General features: G+C 36.7%; 2 protein-coding genes across 8 annotated transcripts in view; one reads left to right on the plus strand and one right to left on the minus strand.

Annotated features, from left to right (window-relative positions):
- Nucleotides 1-18,889, minus strand: LOC124399984. 2 transcript variants are annotated; one of them, XM_046871403.1, is made up of 5 exons: nucleotides 18,817-18,889; nucleotides 18,334-18,407; nucleotides 1,868-2,227; nucleotides 1,667-1,778; nucleotides 1-624 (listed from the first exon to the last, which is right to left on the minus strand). In XM_046871403.1, exons 3-5 carry the CDS (start codon nucleotides 2,023-2,025, stop codon nucleotides 367-369), a joined length of 528 nt encoding a protein of 175 aa, XP_046727359.1. In that variant the 5' UTR covers nucleotides 2,026-2,227; nucleotides 18,334-18,407; nucleotides 18,817-18,889; the 3' UTR covers nucleotides 1-366. The 2 variants fall into 2 exon arrangements, 1 of the variants encoding a protein (XP_046727359.1); XR_006928309.1 differs by lacking the exons at nucleotides 18,334-18,407; nucleotides 18,817-18,889 and having other exon boundaries at nucleotides 1,868-3,437.
- The window catches only part of dnmt3ba (DNA (cytosine-5-)-methyltransferase 3 beta, duplicate a), a 21,281-nt gene continuing 14,219 nt past the window's right edge, over nucleotides 17,618-24,679 (plus strand). For 5 of the 6 annotated variants that reach the window (XM_046871397.1, XM_046871400.1, XM_046871399.1 and 2 more), the window contains exons 1-4: nucleotides 19,770-19,800; nucleotides 22,008-22,142; nucleotides 22,244-22,389; nucleotides 22,523-22,727. In XM_046871397.1, coding sequence (XP_046727353.1) covers nucleotides 22,019-22,142; nucleotides 22,244-22,389; nucleotides 22,523-22,727 — 475 coding nt within the window. In that variant the 5' untranslated portion in view covers nucleotides 19,770-19,800; nucleotides 22,008-22,018. Of the gene's footprint in view, nucleotides 17,639-19,769; nucleotides 19,801-22,007; nucleotides 22,143-22,243; nucleotides 22,390-22,522; nucleotides 22,728-24,679 lie in introns of those variants that run through there. The other variant, XM_046871398.1, reaches the window with a different exon arrangement.

Here is a 24,679-nt window from a genome sequence, read left to right on the forward strand (position 1 = left end):
TTTAAGAACATCTGGTCACATGTTTATTCGTTAAAGCATCTCTGAACAGTTAATTTACAAGTCGCAGTTAAGTTCTGGATACTTCCATGACTCTGAAGATAACCACGTACAAGAAAATCAATGTGGTGAAAAAACCTGCATTTACTTATTTGTACAGGAATTTTGCTCTCCTCTCCTTCTGATTGACAAATTTCTCAATGACTTTCTTATTGAAGTCAGGAATGTCTCTGACGAGTTTCTTCTCAATCGAAAGCATTGCCAAAGCATTAAGGCGATCCTGGGTCATTGTATTTCTTAGGAAAGTCTTGATCCTCTTCAAAGTAGAAAAGCACCTCTCTGACTCTGCTGTTGTCATAGGCGTGGTGATTATGATCTTGAGAAGACTGACAGAGGCACGGCACCACTGCTAACCCTAAACTCAGGGTTCTCATAGATGAGGGACAGTTCTGTTTTGAGCTTGGCCTTGTTCAGCATGGGGTATGCCTCCACTGTTGTTTCAAGTTCAAATTCCGGAAACGTCACACTGTGTTGTGGAAACAATTCTCCATGCAGCAATGTTGCACTGACGAGGTGCTGGGTAAAGGAGAACCGCTCCTTGGTATGAATCAGGATGGTATCACATACCTGTAAAACATTTTTAATCAAAGTTATTCTGCATGAACCTAACATTCATCATTGTAGTTTACAGTGTTTACTTCTGCTTTTGCTATTCGTTTTCTAAACAAAAAAAGGTCTACAGTAGCATTTCAATCAATAAAACAACCCATTTTCTGCTACAATTAAGTATATTATGTACCGTATTTTTCGGACTATAAGTCGCACATAAGTATAAGTCGCATCAGTCCAAAAATACGTCATGACGAGGAAAAAAACATATAAGTCGCACTGGACTATAAGTCGCATTTATTTAGAACCAAGAACCAAGAGAAAACATTACCGTCTACAGCCGCGAGAGGGCGCTCTATGTTTTCAGGGGTATGCTACAGGAGCATCGAGCAGCATAGAGCGCCCTCTCGCGGCTGGAGACAGTAATGTTTTCTCTTGGTTCATGTCAAATTAATTTTGATAAATAAGTCGCACCTGACTATAAGTCGCAGGACCAGTCAAACTATGAAAAAAAAGTGCGACTTATAGTCCGGAAAATACAGTACTTATTTTCCCATTTGTGTGGATGACAGAAACATCATGCTACTTTTGACTGATCGACACTTTTTTGCTACGGTTATGAAGACTTGGCCCATCTGTTTTATAACTGTGGCCAGCTACATGGTTTTCTTAGACTAGTCTTAAAAGTTAGTGATGTAATTATTTCCTTCTACACAGTACCTATCTTTTTTAGTTCAATTAAAAAGTAGACTGGTTAAGTTTACTGTTTGGCTGACTGCTATTTAGTCAAACTAGTGCTTAACATTGTAATACAGTGGCTATTTTTATGCTACTGGACTGATATTAGTTCCTTTTATTGGTCACTAAAAGATGTTATATCCACTTACACACAGAAGCAAGATTATGGCATGTGTTGCTTCTATACACACACACACACACACACACACACACACACACACACACATTATTTACAATATAGCTATAATTACACTATTTCATTTTCTTTAGAATTATAATCTATACGCCATCTTTTGATGTTTTGTGTGTATGTGTGTGTTACCTCTGTAGCTAGCCTCTGTTGTTCTCCTGGTCCCAGTGTCCTCTGTTGCTTTTTGGGCTGGTGCTGCTGGTCAGATGATGCACTGTCCCCACAGAGAAAGGGGATTGAGTCCCTGGTCCAAAAAAAATAAAGATGAAAATTAACAACAAATCTTTCTAACAACAGCAGCTTTATCAGACAATAGTAAACAAGGGCATTTACCTGATTGCTTGCATGTTGTTTGTGAATCCCTGGACAGCTGCTTTAATGTAGACAGGGTCGATGTTCCTCTTCTGCAGCTGGTTGAATAGCATGTCTACATTTGGCATGATCTTGTGAAACAATGCAAGGAAAAAACAGAAAGCCTCGTCTTCAAGCATCCTCGCAAAACCCCCTGCCTCTCTGACAGTTGAGTTATCAAAGTTCCCTGAGTCTCTGATGATCTGAAAACATTTTAAAAGGTCATCCTTTTGTTCGTACACAGTGTTTACAGCACGACTTTGAAAGTTCCAACGTGTTGTAGAGGCTCTGGGAAGTCTGTGCGCATCCACTTGGTCAAGCACGGCGATTCACTTATGTGACCTGGAGAAGAAGGCAGAAAATCCACCAAGGTCAGAAAAAAAAGTTCCAATTCTGGGGATGTGTGATGTCGCCTGCTGTATGATGAGGTTCAGCTGATGCACATAACAGTGAACGTAGTGAGCATTTTTGTACACATCTATTATCTTTCGCTGCACTCCGCCGGTGCTTCCTCTCATTACAGTAGCCCCGTCATAAGTTTGGGCAATTACTTTGTTATTTTGTCCATTTGGTAGTATGGTACTTAGCCTGTCCAGAAGTGCTGTAGCGATGGACTCGGCGTTTGCGTTCTGAATGGTCAAGAACTCAAAAAAACGCTCTTGGATATTATTATTAGAATCCATGTAACGTAGCACAAGCACCAGCTGACAGCGGGTGGAGACGTCAGTCGTCTCGTCAGCTTGAATGGCGATAAAATCAGCTGCAGTTACTTCCTCTAGAATGTAATCCTTTATTACTGATAGCATGGAGTCCAACAGTTCATTTTGTACCGTCTTCGATGTGCCCTTAAAAACGATTGCTGTCTTAAGGTGCTCCTCTAGTACATTGTCTAGTGAGGCAACAAAATCCACTAAACCCCTAAAAATACCAGGGTTGTCTGACGAGTCAGTTTCGTCGTGCCCACGCAAGGCCAACTCAAAATCCCCACAAAACTTAACACAATCAATTATCTTGGATAAAATATGCCGGTTTTTATCCACCTCCGCATTGTGTTTTCTTATCGCAATCCTGTGGCCGTCATCTAACTGAGTAGCGATGTTCACTCTTCCCAAAATGGCTAGTTTGACAGAATTATCCATGTGTGCCCTGGTGTTCTCATGTTTTCTTATTTTTTCAGAAAGGTGCTTCATATCTCTCACTCCCGTAACTGTCCATGCTGTATCTGCCCCAGTTGTTTTAAACAGCAAGCACGGAAAGCAAAATAAGGCATTAGCAGAAACGCACACACATAGCCAGGCCTTTTTGGTGTACCAACGTGAAGAGTAGCTTCGCGTGTACGTCGACCCCTTTTCGCTTGTCTGCTGTCTGATTAAGAGGTCAGGCTGATCTGGACCCAGTTCTTTTACCTTCAGTTTTTCTGCCAAAGTTCTCTTCTCAAACAGGCATTGAAATAGAGATTTTACAGAGTTTTCGTGTCCGGAACTAATTACACCTGAGTCCGCCATTGTCACATAACATTAATTGAAAATCGCGCCACTACTGGCCAAGCCCTCATTTGAACAGTTTGGGGGTGACAAAAAAATCGCCTATTGTAGATAAGAATTGAGGATGCTGATTGGCTAAATTTTATGTCACATCTTGAATATATTTATATATTGAATAGTCATTTGACTAAATTCTACAAAGACCCGCCTCCTTTGGGCGATTTCTCGATTGCCCCTCAGCTAAAATTGAGTGGTGCACACAGAGAGGACATATGGTGATTTAAAAAAAATATATTTTCCACAGATGATTTTCTAATATATTACATCATACAAATAAACATTTAAATAATTTTTATGATTATAATTTTGCGTGTGTGGTTCAGGGGGGGCGGCGCCCTAGCGCCCTCTATTGGCCAGCTGCCACTGCTCTTCTCTCAGCCTGGCTTCCACTACTCTTTCCCTTAATTTCATGGTGTGACTGATCAACATTATTCCCCTGTAGTTACTGCAGGTCTGCACATCTCCCTTATTCTTGAAAACCGGTACCAGCACACTCTGTCGCTGCTTAATCTTAATCGCTGCTCTCACTTCCTCCTTACAAATCCTATCCACTTCCTGTTTCACCATCTCCACACAATTCAACCTTCTCTCTCTCTCTCATTTCCCTTATACGTCAGCTACTCAAAATACTCCCTCCATCTTCTCAACACACTTTCCTCGCTAGTCAACACATTTCCATCTCCATCCTTTATTACTCTAACTTGCAGCACATCATTCCCAGCTTGATCTCTCTGCCTGGCCAATCGGTATAAATGCTTTTCTCCTTCCTTAGTGTCCAACTTCTCATGCAGCTCCTCATATGCCTTTTCCTTGGCTTATGCCACATCCCTCTCTATCAGTTGCCACATCTTCTTGTACTCCTGCTTACTTTTCTCATCACTCTGTCGATCCCACTTCTATTTTGCCAACCTCTTTCTCCTTATGCTGTCCTGCACTTCCTCAATCCACCACCACATCTCTTTGTCTTTCTTTCTATTTCCCTCTTCACCACCACCGAGCCCCTGTCTGACCTCTTCCCTAAATCTCACACTACAGACTTCCTCTTACAGTTTCCACCATGTTATCACCATCTTCAACTCCTAAGCCATCCTACAGAACACCATCCAATGCTGTCTAGCTACACTGTACCCTGCCAACACCTTACAGTCTCCAATCTCCTTCAGGCATCTCCTGCACCTCCACTACACTCTTACTAAACTCTTCCTTCAGAATCACCCCTACACCATTTCTCTCTTCATCCACACCAATGATAAAACAGTTTAAACCCACCTTCAATGTTCCTGGCCTTACTCCCTTTCCACTTAGTGGAACATGTCTACCTTGCTCCGCTCCATCTTCTATCTACACTTGTATGCCAAATTACAAACCTGAAATATATCAGCCTACAACTCTGTTGATTCATTTTTTATTTTTTATTTATTTTTTTATTTTTTTAACAAAGCAAACTTAGAAAGTGTTACTTTAAGTTTTCCAGAGATCCTGACCTGGAGATGAATCACCTGGGATGGCCATCAGTTCGGTTTAGCTGGGATTGCGTTGTTCATGCAGACATGCATCATTGTCTGTATATTTTCATAGATTTTCAAATCTTTCCAAAAGATTTATGCATCATAACAAACATATTTTTCGCAATTAAAACCACAATTTCTTAAGTTGTTCACAGTTGTCTTTTATTTATTATTTAATTTTTATTTTAGATTTGCAGTTTCATTTTACATTTTACATTTTCCTTTAACTATCAGGTGGACTATTATGCATTTATAAGATTAGTTAACTCTAATTTTAATAGAATATAACATTTAATTTTCTGTCAGGTAGACAATTAAACATTCACTTGAACATCACTTTAAAATTTTATAGAATAAATATTTTATCCTTTTTTTTACCCACGTTTATTTCTTTCAACAAAATTATTTGTAATTCAACATTAATTATCAGACCCCATGCAGTACCACCGCGGATCCCCTAGGGGTCGCAGGCCCCCTGTTGAAGACCTATGCTTTGACTTATGTCTATAAATATATATTTATACACTATAATAAATTATAATATATAATTACTAATTATAATATAATTAAGAGTAAATGTGAGAATATATTGTTCAAGGTATTTAGATCAATGATTTGGGTAAGAACAACCCAAATTGAAATTTTGCACAATGCCTCAACATATTTATTTACTAGTGCATGAGTTTTAGAATATTCATGTATATTTGCAGCATACATCAAGTAGGGTTAAATTGACATTTAAATGTGCAGGCATATCATAAAAAAGGTTTAAAGTTTCCCTTGTTTTCCCCCTCTTGAACCAGAACCACATGGGCCCCTCTTAAGAGGAAACAAAAAAACTCTACACAAAGCCAAGGCATGTGTGTGACCCTGATGACCTTCAAATGCCCTCCTCCACTAGCTACATACTTCTCACAGCCTTTCACAAATATACCTAGGCACACACATGCCTACACACACACACACACACACACACACACACACACACACACACACACACACACACAGTAATTGTAGAGCATGGATAAATAATTCTGTAAACATAAAAACCCAACAGAATGTTACCCCAAGAATTTGAAAAACAAAAACCTTAAACAACCCTTAAAAACTCTTAAAACCCCTAAACAACCCCGGAAACTACAATGTCCTCAGGCAGGCAGGCAAGTCCTCACCTGGGAAGGCTGAGCTGAGGTGTACTGGGTCGGCCATAAAAAATAAAAAAATTAAAAAAACATAAATCCAGCAGTTCCTCTTAATGAGGGTCTTTTGCTTCATCCATTTTATTTATTTTTTTAATTCTGTCACGTAATGAAGTAAGGAGCAGTTGCTAATGCAGATATTCCATTTATTTGAAGTTTAAACATAAAACTAGCTAATATACTGTAAACACAACTATCACCAAGCAACAACAAAGCTGGAACATGAAAACATAACACAAACAAGACACTGGAGACAGAGATAAACAACATTCCTGCAATTCAGATTCCAAATCAAATTTCTGGATTGACTGCAACACTTCCTTGTAAAGAGACACAAACACAGACCCCGTGTCATTTAAAAAGCTGATTGGCTGTGACTTTTGTAGACTGGCCCTGTCACAGTGATTGTGAGTTGCGTTACACTTGCTATGTGATTGTGATCACATCAGGATCTGATCCAGAAAAGTACTGCATCCAGTCTTTCTCACAAAAAAAGCATCAAACCTTTTTGGATTATGCTGATATGTTAACAAAAATTAAATTGTACCATTTCCTTTTCTTTATATAAAGTTGTATAAAGATGTACAGTCTTTAGTCACTTTAGTAAAATTATATTATGAACCACCTATAAGACAATCATTGTATATATTGTATCATATCCATAAACAATTCGTATGAAACTTTTTGAAGCAATCTTTAAAGTGTTAACCAGGAAAAAATGTTTAAGATCCAAATCACGCTTGGTGGTGGGATTTGAACCTGTGATCTTCTGATCCAAAGCCCAATGCCTTAACCACTGAGCTACCACCTCCCTATACTAGTGTATAGTAAATAGCTTTATCCTGGTCTGAATATTAAATAATTTGTCAGAAGTAGTTTAAGAGCATGGATGAAACCAGAGAACATGAGAAGAAAATGCAAAATTCACATAGCGATGATTTAGTTTGCTACTTTTATAATATGTACGGTTTGATTTATAATTTGTGTATTATGTCTGTGTAGGATTGTGTAACTGTTGCACAATTACTTTATTGCATATGTATGCCTATAACATTCTGTATGCACATGACAAAATACTTGCAATATAACCGGAGCTCAGGATTAGGAAGGGGAAAATATAGCTGTGAGTTGTATGTGCTATTGCTCTATGTAGTTTTGATTCAGTTATTTTTTACACCTGTGTCTAACACTACTCTAAAATTTTTAACTCCAAAGACCTCTGGGGCTTAGTCTTTCCAACTAAACAAATCTTTTTAGTAGTTTCATTGTAGTTATTGTATAATAACTTAGCTTAAACATGGTTTAAGTTATTGATAATCATCAACAATAAATCACTCGTCACTATATATTTTCCGGTCAGAATATTATTAACAACAATTACTAACTTTTGCTAGACAATTCAATTTGTATTAGATCTAAATATATGTGAGATAATGTTCCCTTCTGGGCATGAATGTTGATTTGTCAGCGGGTAATTGCTCTAACATTTAAATAAAGATTTCACAATTGGAGGCTACAATTTTGGCACCTGTAGTGGCTGGAAGAGTCTAATTGCATTATACATTCATCATTTTGGATTGACCTCCAAATGCCCTAAAGCAGATCACTAATGAAAAATAAAATGTGACCTTTATTCTCTTTCTGTTTTGATTTAGTTAGGGGTCTTACTGCTTGACCTCTGGAATAAAGCATTTCTTATACTTTTTCAATTGTTTTGATACTGTTTTCTGTAATGTAATGTATATAACACTTGTCAAATAAACTCACAAAAAAAAAAAAAAAAAACAACATCTAATATAACATACAAATTTATGTACAGTATCAAATCCAAAATATTTAAAAAATCTATTTGTAATATTTGTAGTTTTGTGTTTCCCTTATGAAATGAATACATCTTGAGTCATTACAACTCTTTCACAATCTTGTTTGCTAAAATTTTACATATTAAAGCATATTAAAATCTCCTTTTACTTTGAAAAAGACAAAAGAACATTCAGCACAAAAAGACACCTGGTTGTTGTTGACTTTCACAAACCAGGCAATATACATGTGTGTTTTTCTTTTTTTTTTCTTTTTCTATTTTTATTATTTTCAACACTGTACATGCTACTAAAGAAATCCAAACTATAGAATTATGTAGCAAACAAATTCTTGTCAAGCTTTAATTTGTGACATCCCTTGCCTTCTTAATGTGCTTCAGAGCATCAGTTGTTTTGCGCATAGGTAAGGGTTAATACAGAGTCAATAGATCTATTAGCACTACTACCCCAGCACTACTGTACTACTACTTCTGTACTTTAGCAACTACTGTACAAATTATGGCAAGAAACATTCATTTAAATAAGGAGAAAAGACAGTCCATCTTAAACAAATGAATTGCAATCAATGTGAAAAATCTCAAGAACTTGTATTCAAGAAATGTATTCCCAAATGCAGTCTCCAACCAATTCTATAATGAAACATGCTCTCATGAGGACTGTGCCAGGAAAGGAAGACCAAAAGCTACCTCTGCAGCATAGGACAAATTTATTACAACTCCATTTCCAAAAAAGTTGGACACTGTCAAATGTAAATAAAACCAGAATACAATGATTTGCAAATGTCATAAACTTATATTTTATTCACAATAAAACAAATTGAATGCTTAAACTGATCAAATTTAACATATTGAGGAAAATATTTGAATTACATTATCCCTAATTCCCAGCCTTAGAAACTGCCAAATGCTTCTTGGAGTTCAAGTGGCAGATTTTATTATCTACTGTATAGAGAGTCAATACTTCAAAAGAACAACAAGCAGAAGATAAATTGTTTGGGCCAAGAAACACATGGAATGGACATTAGAATAATAGAAAAGTGAACTTTGGTCTATAGAGCCCAAATTTGAGATGGATGTTGTACCATGTCTTTGTTAGACATACTGGGGATGAAGCATGTGTGATGGTGTAAAGGTGCTTTGCTGGTGACACTGATGGCGATTTAGTCAAAATTAAGAATACACTTAATCAGAATATCTACCGCAGTATTTTGCAGTAACATGCCATCACATCTGGTTTGCAATTATTGTGACCGTAACAATGAATCCAAACACATCTCTAGGTTAGGGAAGACCTATTTGACCTATAGGAGATGAGCTGGCCACCACAATCACCTCATCTAAATCCAGTTAACATGTTTTGAGATGAGTTTGACTGAAGTGTGAAGAAAACACAGCCAACAAGCACTCAACACCTCTGGGAACAAGACTAATGTAAAACCATTCCAGCTACCTGATGAGGATGAGGGTGAGAATCCAGTGGCTGAGAATAATAAGGCACATGATATGCTTAAACTATTTAAATAATGTTTGCTTGGTAGCATCAGCGTTGCTTGCAATTAGCAAAGCTAGCTATAGTCAGCTACAGTTGCTTACAGAATTGCATTAAGTAGAATAACTGAATTAAAATGCAAATCTACTAAACAGACACCCATACACATAGTATATCCATTATTGAATTGCCAATAATTAAAATTAATGATTTGTAGAAGGAAAACATCACAAATCAGAAAACCATTTCCTTTGGGAAAAGCTAAACATGTCGTGTGGATGTGTTGCAGTAATCCTGGGATACATATCTAAGGAATGCATACAGTATTATTATGCTTTCACGTTGTTAAAAACTACCTTGGCCTCCTTGTAAAAAAAGAAAACAATGCTTGGAGTGATGTGGGATCTCAGTGGATCTCAAAAAGATGTTCGGCTGATAGCTATCTTTGTGTTCACATGGGTTTTGAGGGTATAAAGTATATCTTGATTACAAAAATCTCTTGATTGTGAAAAGGGAGTCTAGTAGACTGTAGTCAGTAAGCCGTTATCGTCAGTTACATATATCAAGGGAAAAGGAAATGAGGAGGGAGAGCCCAAAGCTCCTTTTCTTTCCTGGGGTAAGAAACTTAAAAGCACTTAAACCACAAATGCTACAGTAAAACCACATTTTGACTCTTTCAGTTAAATATAATCAATTACTAGTAGTTTTTAGTAGATACTATACATTTCTTCATCGATGTCTATTCTTTCTAGGTTAGCATTCTCCTTCCTTTCTTACATGCGTTTTTTCACTTTTTTGTCACTTGTTTTACAGCAACCTATTTAGTTACAAAGAGCCACACACACCCCTTCCAACTTCTCTGCCATTGTTAGTTCCTTTAAGAGAGTGTGGTTGAACAGATCACTGTTTTCTGAAGTGGGAGGGTACATCCAAGAGTTTTTTAGGCTGATTTCTATTCTAAACTGTTATAAGTGTAACATCCAACAAAATGATTCTGCACACTGGACAATGGACTATGACAATATTTGTGTCTATCAGTAGTTGTGTTAAGGCAACAGTAAATAAGATTAATCCATAATCAATAGAACAGAAAATTAAAAATAGAAACAGAATAATGCTGCATTAAAACTCTTCACAAGAATTCAACAAGAAATAGAAATAACAGGACACAAATAACTAAATTAATTAACATGAAACACAGAGCAGGTTAACAAAAGGATTCTGAATTAATGATAAGCTGTTACATCAAATCAAAACAACAACAAAAACTGTTCATTGCCATGGGAAAGATTCAAGGATCAAGAGTTTGTTGTCATATGTACAAGAAACAGGAAACATAAGACATAAATTACAAATGTGCAAAGTTTTAATTGTGCAAATGCAAGAAAAGAAGTGTGTGCGGGTACAGTGCATCTGAAAGTATTCACAGCACTTCATTTTTCCACATTTTGTGACGTTACAAACTTTTTCCAAAATAGATTATATTTATTATTTTCCTCAGAATTCTACAAAAATATCTCATTATGACAATGTGAAAGAAGTTTGTTTGAAATCTTTGCAAATTTACTAAAAATAAAAAACTCAATAATTCACATGTACATGAGATTAAGTTCAAGTTCAAGTGTATTTCTCTATCGCTTTTCACAATGAATATTGTCTCATAGCAGCTTTACAGAATTTAAGATTAAAAATTATTTACGTGTATTTATCCCTGATGAGCAAACCTGGGGCAACTATGGCAAGAAAAAAAAGTCCCTAGTTTATTCAGGAAGAAACCTTGAAAGGAACCAGACTCAAAAGGGGAACCCATCCTTGTTTGGGTGATATCAATGATGTGATTATAAATCTCAAACAATACATAACACTGGAGAGTAAGAACTACCATAAGTACCAGAGTGTGTGTGCTTATGAGTAATGTTCTTTCTACAGTCTTATACAGTCAGTTGACGTTGTGGTACTTCTAAGCAACTAATAAAATATCTCAACATTTGAGATAATCAGAGATCCAACACCAACTACATATCAGAGCCCTTAAAATTCGAAGAAGTCCAAAGCCAAACTCTGCATGAAGTGCAGCATTAGCATCTACTTCTTTAAAGGTCTATAATCTTCATGAGGTGGGACACAACTGGGTGCAACCTCGGGATGCCTCAGGATGGGTAGAGAAAAAGAAGTATAATATAAGTATTTACAGCCTTTGCCATGACACGTAAAATTGAGCTCAAGTGCATCCTGTTTCCACTGATCATCCTTGAGATGTTTCTACAACTTGATTGAAGTCTATCTGTGGAGCGATCTGAAAATGGATGTGCACAGACGCTCCCCATCCAACCTGATGGAACTTGAGAAGTTCTGCAAAGAAGAATGGGCGAAACTGCCCAAAAATAAGTGTGTCAAGATTAGAGCATTATGCTTAAAAAGACTTGAGGCTGTAATTGGTGCCAAAGATTTAACAAAGTATTGAGAAAAGGCGTGAAATTGAGTAAATATTTTTTTCTCTATAACATCCGAAGGATTCGACCATTTCTGTCCATACAGGCTGCCCAGGTTCTTGTTCAGTCTCTTGTCATTTCAAGACTTGACTACTGCAACTCTCTGCTGGCAGGTCTTCCCCTGAACGCTATTCGTCCACTGCAAATGATCCAAAATGCAGCTGCACGACTTGTGTTCAATCAGCCCAAGTTTTCCCACACCACCCCACTGCTGCGCTCCCTTCACTGGCTTCCAGTAGCTGCACGTATCAGATTCAAAACACTGATGCTTGCCTACAAGGCCAAAAATGGACCAGCACCATCTTACCTCAGTGACCTCATCACATCTCGCACTGCACCACGCTGTCTGAGATCCTCCAGCACTGCTCGATTGGTACCTCCTTCTCTCAGAATGAGAGGTAAGTACACTTCAAGGCTCTTCTCTGTTCTGGCACCGAGGTGGTGGAATGAACTTCCCCTAGATGTCCGTACAGCAGAGTCCCTGATTATCTTTAAGCGACGACTGAAGACCTACCTCTTCCTGAAATACCTAAATTAGCACTTTCTAAGTTTGTAGAATTCGAGTTATATTTATATTGAGTTTGTATTCTTGCGTACCAGTGTAGATTTATTAATTACTAGAGATTTAAAGCACGTTTGTACGTCGGTCTGGATAAGGGCGTCTGCTAAATGCCGCAAATGTAAATGTAAATATGTAACAGCCCTCCAATTAGTGTTTTATTAATTATTTATTACTTTCATTATAATTTTGTAACACTTTTTACATTTTTTATACTAAAAAAAATAGTAAAAACTTATGCTTTTCCAAGTTTGCTTTGTTTAAAAAATAAAAACAGAGTTGTAGGTTGATTTATCTTAAGTTTGTAATCTAGCATACCAGTGTAGATCTATTTATTGATAGTGACTCAAAGCACTTTTGTACATCGTTCTGGACAAGGGTGTCTGCTAATTGCCATAAATGTAAATGTAAATGTAATCTTCTCCTTCTTTCTCAACCATCTTAATGCACAGCCAGTGCATAAACATTATCTTTGGCTTTGTTCGAAAAAAACATTGTCAATGCACTTTCATTTTTCAAAACTCATAGCGAGGTTTTTTGTCTAAACTTTTGGTCTTGAAACCTATTTACCTACAAAGCAAACTAATGAGGTTTGTGGTAACAATCTTTCTTATAATTTTGCTCTTTGCTTCCCTTTTAGACATACAACTGTGTAGAACATGTAAACATTGACAAATACATCTTCTTTTTCCAAAACATTTCCAAAAAATAAAATAAAATAAGTGGAAATCTGTTGTACAGTCAAAAAACTTTGTTGCTCCATACTGAACTTATTGTGAATAATGTACAGTAGCTTGGACGTGCCTCGGGGACTGCTTGGAGTGCCTTTTTACTTTCATTTTTTAGGCTTTTTTCTAGATTTGAATTGCAAATTGAACTTGAGCATACAGTTTGGCCAATGAGTGTTTCAATTTTTGTGGAGCATTTGCAGAAGGTCAAACAATAAACAGTCTTCCTTGTTTACTAAAGGTAAGTGAAACACATACACATACACTTACACTTGCTAATAACACTTATCATTTGCAGGTGCATTCTTAGTTGTCATCTTTGACTTTTTTTTATTTTTATTTTTTTTACTTAACCTTTATTTTTACAGGCAAGTCATTAAGAACAGGTTCTTATTTACAATGGCGGCCTGACAAGTGGAATAACCACTTAGCGAAAGGGAAGTAGGGCTAAAATAAATACAAAACATAAAAAAAAAAAAATACATACAAAATTAACAATTACATAAATACATTTTAAAACAAAATTATGGAGAAAAACAACTGCATATTTTTGTGTTTGTCTGGTTTTTGTGCTCATTTGTAAAGCCCTAATGTTGCCTTGGTGTAGTAGTAGAAAACTTTTGGGCGAAACAAAGTATTAAGAAAAGGCTGTAAATACTTATGTACATGTGATTTTTTTTTTTTTTTTCGTTTTTGAACCAGGGGGCTAGAGATTTTTCTGACAAAGCCTCACAGATATGTAACAGCCCTCCAATTAGTGTTTTATTAATTATTTATTACTTTCACATATAATTTTGTAACAATTTTTATATTTTTTTATACGAAAAAAATTTATAGTAAAAATGTATGCTATACAATTTGATTTGATTTGTTTGGACATAGTCTCAGAGTTTAAGTCAAAAAAATTATTTGTTGATTCAAGCTCCTGTAATTATGTTTTTCTTAGGTAAAGGTGCAGTTTTGGAAGGATCATGGTTATAGAGTGGTTTGGTAAACAGGCTGTCACAGTGATCCCTCATGTCTATGTTACTTTCTGTCTCTCCCTTTTAGTTATGCTGTCAAAGGTATTCTTGCCAGAGATCATACCCTGGTCACCATTTACAGTGTCTTTAACTTTTAAATAACAATATGGATGTCTAATAATACATGTTCTTCTCTTTAAACCTGTTGCCCCCATGCCTCCATCGAGCTCCTGTGGTACAAGTGACCCCTTCTTCTTCCCAGATGTGCCTGATCCATCCTAATGCCCTACTTCCCTACCACTCACTGCTGCTGAAGATGGTTTCAAATGAAGTGTCTAAGATCCATGAAGTTACTGAGCAGAGTTAAACTTAATAAAGTTTCAACTATCAAGATGGATTAGGACTGTAATTTATACTGCTACAAGGGTTTAGCACTACAGTTGCCATGAACAGTTTTTGCCTTCAAGTATCCTTCAGTGGACAGTGAGTAACCTCAACAATGGTAGAACATAATATAATTAATGGACATTCGATATCATCCAGATAAGGATGGATTCACTTTTGGGTCTGGTTATTCTTAGGATTTCTTTCTAATACAATCCCAGGGAGTTTTCCTTTGCCACTGTCCCTACCTGCTTGCTCATAAGAGGTAAACATATAAGGGTTAAACTTATATGGACTGATTAGTAAAATTAAAGTTGAAATCTATTTTATTTTTGTAAAGCTACTTTAAGACAATGGCCATTGTTAAAAGTGCTATACAAATTAATAAATAAGTGTGATTCCTAAAACCTCTAATATATATATATATATATATATATATATATATATATATATATATATATATATATATATATATATATATATATAAAACAATAATATTGTATAGGGTGTAATGTGAAAATAGACACATAAGGATATTATCTGAAAGTGACCATACAGTGCAGTGACCATAACAATGCAAGAAAAAAGCAACATGAGGTACAATGTTGTCATTTGTGCAACAGTGAAAGAATGTGCAGCAGTGGGCAGTAACAGTAAGAAAACAAAAACAAAAACAATGTAAGTTACAGCATAAAGTTGAATTAAATGATTGAGTTGGATCATGTTTATTTATAGAGTAGGCTGGCAGCTAAGAGAAAGAAACTGTTTCTGAGCCTGCTGGTGCAACAGCGAAGGTTCCTATATCGTTTCCCAGATGGGAGCGGAGTAAACAGTCCATGGCTCGGGTGAGAGGTGTCTTTGATAATGTTTCTCAACATTTATAAGGCAGCGTTTGTGGTGTGTGTATATGATTGAGGGAAGCTGAACACCTGTGAAGTGTTGGGCAGTATGATCTTAGACAGTGCAGTTGCCGTGCCATACTGTGATGATGTTTGTTAAGATGCTTTCAATTCTGCATCGATAGAAGTTCATAAGGGTGTGGGAGGGGATAAGTGAGCTTTCTGTAGCTTCCTTAGGAAGTAATCAATATAGGTATCTTGGTTTGCCGGTTAACCACAATCAGCTCCTTCTTCTTTATGTTGAGTGCAAGATTGTTGTTGGCACACCACACTGTCAGGTGTCAAACCTCTTCCCTGTAGGCCCTTTCATCATTGTTGATGATGAGAGGTACCACTGCGGTCTTGTCTGCAAACTTGATTATGGAGTTTGAACCATGCTTAGGTGTGGAGTTGTGGGTAAAAAGAAAGTAGAGATAGGGCTCAGGACACAGCCCTGTGGTACAGTGGTGTTCAGGGTGAGAATGGAGGAGTTCATAAGCCTGAATGTGGTTTGTTAGTGAGAAAGACCAAGGTCGAGTTGCACAGGGAGGGGTTGATACCAAGATCAGTAAGGTTGGAGATCAGCTTGAATACGATCACAGTATTAAATGCAGAACTGCAATTGATGAATAGCATCCTGACATATGTGTTGTTTCTATCCAGGAGATTCAAGGAAGTGTGGAGAGCTGAGGCAATGGATTCCTGAGTTGACCTGTTGGGTTTGTAGGTGAACTAAAATCGGTCTAGTGTTGAGGGCAGATTTTTCTGATTTCAGTTTTCAGATAGGAGAGGACCAATCTTTCACATCGCTAAGTGATGATTAGTGTAAGAGGAATGGGGCAGAAGTTGTTGAGGGCCATTGCAGCACCATGCTTAGGTAAAGGCACGATGGTGGGTGTTTTATTTATTTTATTAGGCCCAGTAATGCAACTGTCTGTCTTGTATGTTTCCAAAAAGGGGATCCATTGCAACCTTTGCTTGCCGATCAATGAAGTGAACTGGATTGTTGAACCTTGTTGTCTTTCTTTAATGTCATAAGCTTCTGACATTTAACTGATTTTATTTTTAACATCATCCACATCCTCTTTATCTATAGTTTGACATTTCTTGTCAAGTATATGCAGAATCAATTTTTTACCTGTTTCTAAAAAAAAAAAAAAACTAATAAAGTCTATTTTAGAATTAAACTAGTTTTGCTGGTTGCAGACTCTTTATCCTCAGACAAAAAATAATGAACTTATGTATTCAGATCAGCAAACTTAGCAAAGCTAAGTCAGATTGCATCAGCACTTGAACTGTAAATTGGCATTATCAACCAGAAGATTTTCAATAGCTTTTATCTTACTGGTTAAAGTAGATAACTTCCCTTTTCTCAATCCAACATGTCTGCTGAGTTGCTACTCTAAAGTCTTATTCATGAATTTTCTAACCGTCTTGTGACAAACTTCTGCCATGTGCTTTTCCAGGTTTGCATTGTTTAAAAAATAAAAACAGAGTTGTAGGTTGATTTATCTTAAGTTTGTAATCTAGCATACCAGTGTAGATCTATTTATTGATAGTGACTTAAAGCACTTTTGTACATCGTTCTGGACAAGGGCGTCTGCTAATTGCCATAAATGCAAATGCAAATGTAAATGTAATCTTCTCCTTCTTTCTCAACCATCTTAATGCACAGCCAGTGCATAAACATTATCTTTGGCTTTGTTCGAAAAAACATTGTCAATGCACTTTCATTTTTCAAAACTCATAGCGAGGTTTTTTGTCTAAACGTGTGGTCTTGAAACCTATTTACCTACAAAGCAAACTAATTAGGTTTGTGGTAACAATCTTTCTTATAATTTTGCTCTTTGCTTCCCTTTTAGACATACAACTGTGTAGAACATGTAAACATTGACAAATACATCTTCTTTTTCTAAAACCTTTCCAAAAAATAAAATAAAATCTGTGGAAATCTGTTGTACAGTCAAAAAACTTTGTTGCTCCATACTGAACTTATTGTGAATAATGTACAGTAGCTTGGACGTGCCTCGGGGACTGCTTGGAGTGCCTTTTTACTTTCATTTTTTAGGCTTTTTTCTAGATTTGAATTGCAAATTGAACTTGAGCATACAGTTTGGCCAATGAGTGTTTCAATCTTTGTGGAGCATTTGCAGAAGGTCAAACAATAAACAGTCTTCCTTGTTTACTAAAGGTAAGTGAAACACATACACATACTCTTACACTTGCTAATAACACTTTTGCAGGTGCATTCTTAGTTGTCATCTTTGACTTTTGTGTTTGTGTGGTTTTTGTGCTCATTTGTAAAGCACTAATGTTGCCTTGGTGTTGTTGTAGTAGTAGTAGTAGTAGAAGTAATAGAAGCACATAAGAATAATTCCTAATGTTCTTAAAAAAGAAAATAGATTTATAAATATTTCATTGTGTATATCTGTATTTCTGCATATTACTATAAATATTGTCTCAAACATATTATCTCCTGACTTTTTATTGTGAAAAAAATCTGATTTATTATTCCGAAATATTTGGCTTAGCATTACAAATGAATAATTTCTTGAGATTGTCCAAACTGCTAAACATTTTTAAAGATAGGTTTATGATTAGTGATATTAATTGCCTTTAAACTGTAATCCCATCTTCACACAGTAGAAAGAGCATTTGTTGTTGACTATTATGTAGAAAATGGGTATACTTACCCCGGACGTGCTGGTGCTGTGTACTATGCATTCAACAAATAATACACTTTCCTTTGAACCAATTATCTTAACTATCAAACTTGAAACCAATTTATCAAACAAATTAGGTTATCCTGCTGGCTTTAATCAGCGTTTACCACAGTTGATTGCTTTATTGTCATTACGATGCAGTAATGCCTTTAATGCAGTTTACCAAAGTTTCTTCTTGTCTTCTTTCATAATTTTCCACAGAAGTCTAAACTTTACTGGAATCTTTGTTTTTCCACTCTAAAAAAAAAAAAGAGTGCAGAAACTTTTAACCAAATCTCACTGAGACAGTAATGAATATTACATATTAGTAAGAGTCAAAATCACTTTGAGTTGTAGAAATGTTTAGTTAATATTACTTATTTACTCCCATATTTTCTTACTATAAATTTGTTTTAAAAAAATAATTTTTTTTAAGAATATACTCAACACATACACTACACAGAAAGTTATAATCTGCACAATGGTCCACTTAATGTGTTTACTATTTTGTACTACAAGGAACATTCACACATTTAGGGTAAATATGCAGTTACATGTTTAAAGACAATTTTTTTTGCATTTCAAAATTAATAAAAAGACCTTAATTTGTTGTAGTTTGTACTTTGATATTTATATTATTGTAGGGTTTAAACCGTCTGAAACCGACCTTCCTTTTCTCACTTCCTCATAGAGGAGCAGGGCGCGTCGCCATTTCCGACTCCACGGAAAACTCGTCGTAGATCAGCAAAGACATACAGAGCACACAGACTTCTGTGTTCATATCAGTTTTAATGTTTACCTCCAGTATGAAAAATTATTTGTTTTATATTTACCGATTTCGCAATAACCCAATTTTTTTTTTAAGGCAGATTACTATGCTTTACACAATAAGTAATTCAAATATCGTCATTAGATAAGAGCAAACAATTTCATTGGGGGAAAGGCAGTAATTTCAAGATTATAAAAAAACTAATTTATATACTTTAACGAGTTTTTAACGTTTTAAAATTAGACTGGACCCAAATAAATGTGCGTTTCGGTAACATGTCTACAAAACAACAGATAAACATGTTGAGCATCGCGAGTGTGAAACCCGGAGCTCACTTTTTAAAAAAAAACATACTTTGCTCTGAAAAATCACTAAATATTATACAGATTTTGCTATTGAACATCCTTTAAGATTTAATGAGGTTATTTATTTAGTCAGTCATGAACCAAAAAAAAAAACAAGCAATGAGACCGGATTCGACAAACAAACGTTCACGTGTTTGTATGTATTTTTATTATTCCACGTGTTTATTCGAATTAAAACATGAATGAATTTATACCCGACCCCTAAAGTGTGAATATAGCATTATAGTGTCTAAAAATAAAGGGTAGGATTGTACGGTATCCTACAATAGCGTCCAGGGACTATCGTTGCAACTATATTGTAATTCGAGTAGCTACACCACGTGACCGTGAATAATACTAAGTACAAATCTAGCACCATGAATGGACCCGCCCACTTCGAGGTCTCTACCAATCACATCCTGTAAAATGGTTCGGCTGGGGCGTGGGGGGGAGGGGGGTTTGTGCAGCAGCTATTGGTTAGATATTAGTTTCTAGAGTACATACTAGTGGCCTTTCGGGGGAGCGGGAGCAAGCAGAGGTAGGACTGATTCAGTTTTATACAGAAACGCGTGTTGGCACTTTTTTTTTCCAGATCGTTTTTATGAAATCAGATAAAGCGCGAGCAGTAGTATAGATCTCTCGGTTTATAGACATGAGTGGTATAGAAGAGGCAAAAACAAGCATCGGACACACAAAGAGAGTTCGGACACAAAAGGCTATCAAACCGGGTGGATACAATAAAACAAAGTGCAATGGGTTTTAATAGCATTTATATTGTTGTGTTTCTGGTTGTGTTTTAAGTTACATTTCTTCTCGGGTGTGTTTATGAAGAATGATGTGAAAGGTGCTGTAGAGATCATGGACTTATAAACTGGTTTTGATTGAACACAAAACGAAAACAAAGCGTTTGGGGGGGGGGTGATATTGTGGAGAAAGAAAAGCAACAAAAAAGGATTTTATTTTATTATTATTATTATTTTTTAGAAAATATCGTGGTGTTTCCGGGAATAAATGTAGCTGAAAGGTGATCTGAGAGGAAGTCAGTGAGAAGCCGGTATGTCCCAGCTTGTTGTTTATGTGTTCATGAACACTCTGGTCGGCTTCATTCAAACCCTGGGCATTATTCTCTCTGAACCTGAGCAGTTAACTGCAAGCAAAAATTGCCCCATTGGACCAGAATGAACTATTTGACTTCACGTGAAAGCATGAAAAGTTCGCGGCAAAACTTTGTCCCGCGAGATTTTCTTTTTTTCTCTCGGCCCTCGCTGTGTAGTAGAAGGGGAGGAGAGGAAAAACTACGAGAACTCAAAGTGACTACGGAAGGAGAAACCACAATATACACTTTTTAACGCAAAATTTGTATTAAAAGTGGGCAGGAGACGTACTTTTATGTGTCTTGATGTAATAAAGAGTGCAGTAATCATGTTATCCACATATGCTTGAATATTCTGTGTAAATACCTATTCGATAGATAGATAGATAGATAGATAGATAGATAGATAGATAGATAGATAGATAGATAGATAGATAGATAGATAGATAGAACTTTATTGTCATTGCATTGTACAGGTACACAACAACGACATGCAGTTTGGCATCTACCAGAAGTGCAAAATGTAGCAATAGTGGAGATAAATATGTAGCATTTTTACAGCATGTGATATATATGTAAGCATATGTACAGTGAATGAATATAAAGGCTATTATAGAATAAAGTGTAGGTCTACTTAAGATATAACAGATAAGCTGTAAATAATGAAGTGGCTAATTTATGAATTTTTTCCCGGTTTCACAAACTTCAAGCCAAAAAGACTGAGCCCCATAACATTAGACCAATGAAATTTCTGAACAGAAACGAAAAAACGCACCTCTGTGTTCTGAGCTGCACGGCATCGGGAGAAAAAACTTTTTCTTAAACGCACGACGATGCCAAAAGATAAACTCCAGAGAGAAATTGTTGTGAAACGAAGGAGGAAGACCGTGAACAATGACTTTCTTGGTCGGCTACTGTTTAGATACAAGCCGTTGTAATGTGTTGAGTCTGGGTGAAGGGAGAGCTCGCTAACTCCAGTTGCAACAGAAATCATATAAGCACAGACAGATTTCCAAAACTCGTGCTTTTTTATTTTTCTTGGCAACAACGTTAAGGGTTAGTCAAAGAAACTTAGAAATGAGCATCAGAAAATAATAGGGACATATTCCTCGGTCTTGCACACATGCAGTAATACCGGAAAAAGCAGTGGCATGCTATTCCCAAAATACCGCTATGCTCCTAAAGGAAGCAAAACATATTTCACCCGTTACACCATGTGTAACGTGTCTTTCCTTAAAGCCTGTGTAAAGTTCATTAGTGTAGACACCTGTGGGTTATAGACTGGTGCGGCTTATAGTCCGGAAATTACGGTATATTTTTCAGATACTAGTTACATTTTGTGTGCACAAGATAAGATTATTTAAAACACTACTGATGAGCTAGGATATTGGTTTCATGTTCAACACAATACTTTTTTGTTCAACGTGTGTTGATATGTAATAAATTGCAACAACATGATAATAAAGCAATATTGCACAATCAGGAGTGCAACAGCATGGTTGTGGGTAAGGTATTGCTCTTATGCAATGGTTTTCTAAACAAAAAAGCACAATATTGGGTCACCAACCAAATATGTAGTATTTTGTAGTATTCAAATTTCTGATTTCAGTGATCATTTGATGATACGTTTGAATTCATTGACTGTTTTACAGGATACCTGAACATGGACACATCTGTTAACCTGGAAACAAAAGCACTTCAGGACAAATCCAGCCGTTTTGAACTCCTGGGCTGGCTTAACAGTTCACTGCAAACTAAGTTTAATAAAATCGAAGAAATATGCTCAGGTATGTGTTTAGCTTTAGAGTAAAATCATGTTTACAAGTAATACTACTGGCAGATTTGAATTAAGTAAAGAAATAATAATAATAAATGTATTTTTTTGCAGGGGCATGCTTTTGCCAGTTGATGGACTGGGTTTTTTCAGGCTCCATCGACATGAGCAAAGTGAAGTTTCAGTGTCGGGACCAGGAAGATTTTCGCCACAACTATAGTCTTCTGCAGAATGCATTCAGAAAAATGGGTATCACAAAAGTACGTTTGCCATCATACTGTCTAACCATGCCTTTACCTTTACTGTATAATTCATTTCTTTGCAGATGTATGCATGTTGCATAATGATGTAGATTTGTATATAAAATCTGCTTTTGTCTGCTTCTTTTTGCAGTCTATCCCAGTGGAGGAACTCATAAAAGGAAAATTCAGGTCTAATTTTGCTTTTTTGAAGTGGTTTCGAATATTTTTCAATGCTCACATGACTGGGCAGGTATATAACCCAAAGGAGTCACGTGATGGACAAGAAATTGCACCTGCACAGATCCATTTACGGGCTGCCCGAAGATCCAAATCATCAGCAAACCCTAATACCTCTGGTAAGATTATATTTGTTACAAAAATTATAACTTATTCCATTTTTGCAGACTAGGGATGGGTATCATTTACCCTTTATCGATAGAGATAAAATAATAATTTCTATAATTTGTTGCAAAAAATAATTTGATGCAAATAGAGAATGGCACATAAAGCACATTTTTTAAATCAAAGAGAGAGATTTCCTCAGCATACCACATCACAAGATTTTATACTTAAAGGTCGATCAATAGTGGATTCTACAGGTACCTAGATTGGATCGTACTTGCTAATAACCGATTAATCAACCGTTTTTTTTAAATGGATACTGAATAAAAATAAAACAGTCCATGTAAAATAGTACTGAACTTTATTACAACAATTAAATAAATTTGAATATATTCATTAAGAGATATATTTATATACAGTGGAACCCGGTTATCTCGCCCTCGGTTATCTCGACAACCCTATTAAGTCGACGTTTTTGAAGTGGAACCGCCAAATTCTCGCTTTGTCTACGCATTTTTTATCGGTTATGTCGACTTTTTTTATGTCGCCGAACCCTGATATATCGAGCACAAGGGGGGAAAAATTTGAAATTTTAATGTCAGTTATGTCGATCGGCACTGTGCAGCCGCAGAAGAACTCGCGAAAGTGGCGGAAAAATCAAACCTTACAGCTGCTACAGGTGTTTGTATTGTATACTGGTGAATCTCTGCTGTTAGTAAGTGCACATATGCATTTTTTTGTTAAATGTTATGCGATGAAGGGGAGCGCGCCGTTCCCGGCTTCAACTCCTTACCGAGCGCGCGCGCGTCGCTCCTTACCGAGAGAGCCGTGCTCCTTACCGAGCGCGCGAGCAAGCACGGCTGTCTCGGTAAGGAGCACGGCTCTCGGTAAGGAGCACGGCTCTCGGTAAGGAGTTGAAGCCGGAGCTTCAGAGAAAGCGGCCGAGAAAGCACCTGCCACGCCCCCTTCGGCCGTTCACGTTTGAGACTTTTCTGTCCCTCGTTTTTGGTTTCGGGTTCGGTTTTGGATCTTCCGGGTTTTTTTTCCGGCTTCGCGCCGTGCCGCCGGTCGCGGTATTTTTTAATTTCCCTATTTTTCCGTTTACAAACTAACTCTCTCTCTCTCTTTCTCTCTCTCTCTCTCTCTCTCGGCTTATCTCCCCTCGGCATCGCAGACGAGGTTTTTCGGACACTTTGCTTTGTGTGTTTTTGCGGATTACTTCAGCCTGATGGTCATAAGTTTTCAGACACTTAGTTATGTTTTTTTTCTTTTTTTTCCACATGTGGACTAAATGTGAGACGGCACTGTGCAGCCGCTGTTTTTTTTTTTTTTTTTGAGCGATCTGTGTGTTTATAATGTTGGAGAATATAATAAAGGTTTGTATGGAGAATGGACGGTGGTTTGTATTGTATACTGGTAAATCTCTGCTGTTAGTAGGTGCACTTATGCCTTTTGTTGTTAACAAACGTATGTACATTTTTATAGCATGCCTTCATCAAACAAATCGCGGCAACGCTGTTGTGTAAAAACCCCTCCAAAAACACGTGCATGCACATTCTCATTTATTAACGCACATCATGTACATAAAGAAATTTCAACACGTTAATATACTGCCTCCATTTTGTTTTCGTTTATTTCGATCATCGGTTACCTCAACGCTTTTTGGCGACCCCCTGGGACATCGACATAACCGGGTTCCACTGTAATTATAAATATAGCACTCTCCATGCAAACAGCATGTGGCATCAGTGATTTGCCTCTAGAGGCCGCTCTCTTAACGGCAGCGGACCAGAAGCCATTTTTGCCAATAGTCCAGCAATCAACTTTCGGTGACGATTAATGGTGTCCCCAAAGACTACTGGTACTAACAAAAGATTTATTTTATAATAAATGTTACCCTTACTTGAGGCTGAGAGTTTCAGTTGGTGTGTTTTGTTTGTAAAAGTCTAATTATATTATCAATGTT

The sequence above is a fragment of the Silurus meridionalis genome, chromosome 17, assembly GCF_014805685.1.
Source record: "Silurus meridionalis isolate SWU-2019-XX chromosome 17, ASM1480568v1, whole genome shotgun sequence".
Classification (NCBI taxonomy): domain Eukaryota; kingdom Metazoa; phylum Chordata; class Actinopteri; order Siluriformes; family Siluridae; genus Silurus; species Silurus meridionalis.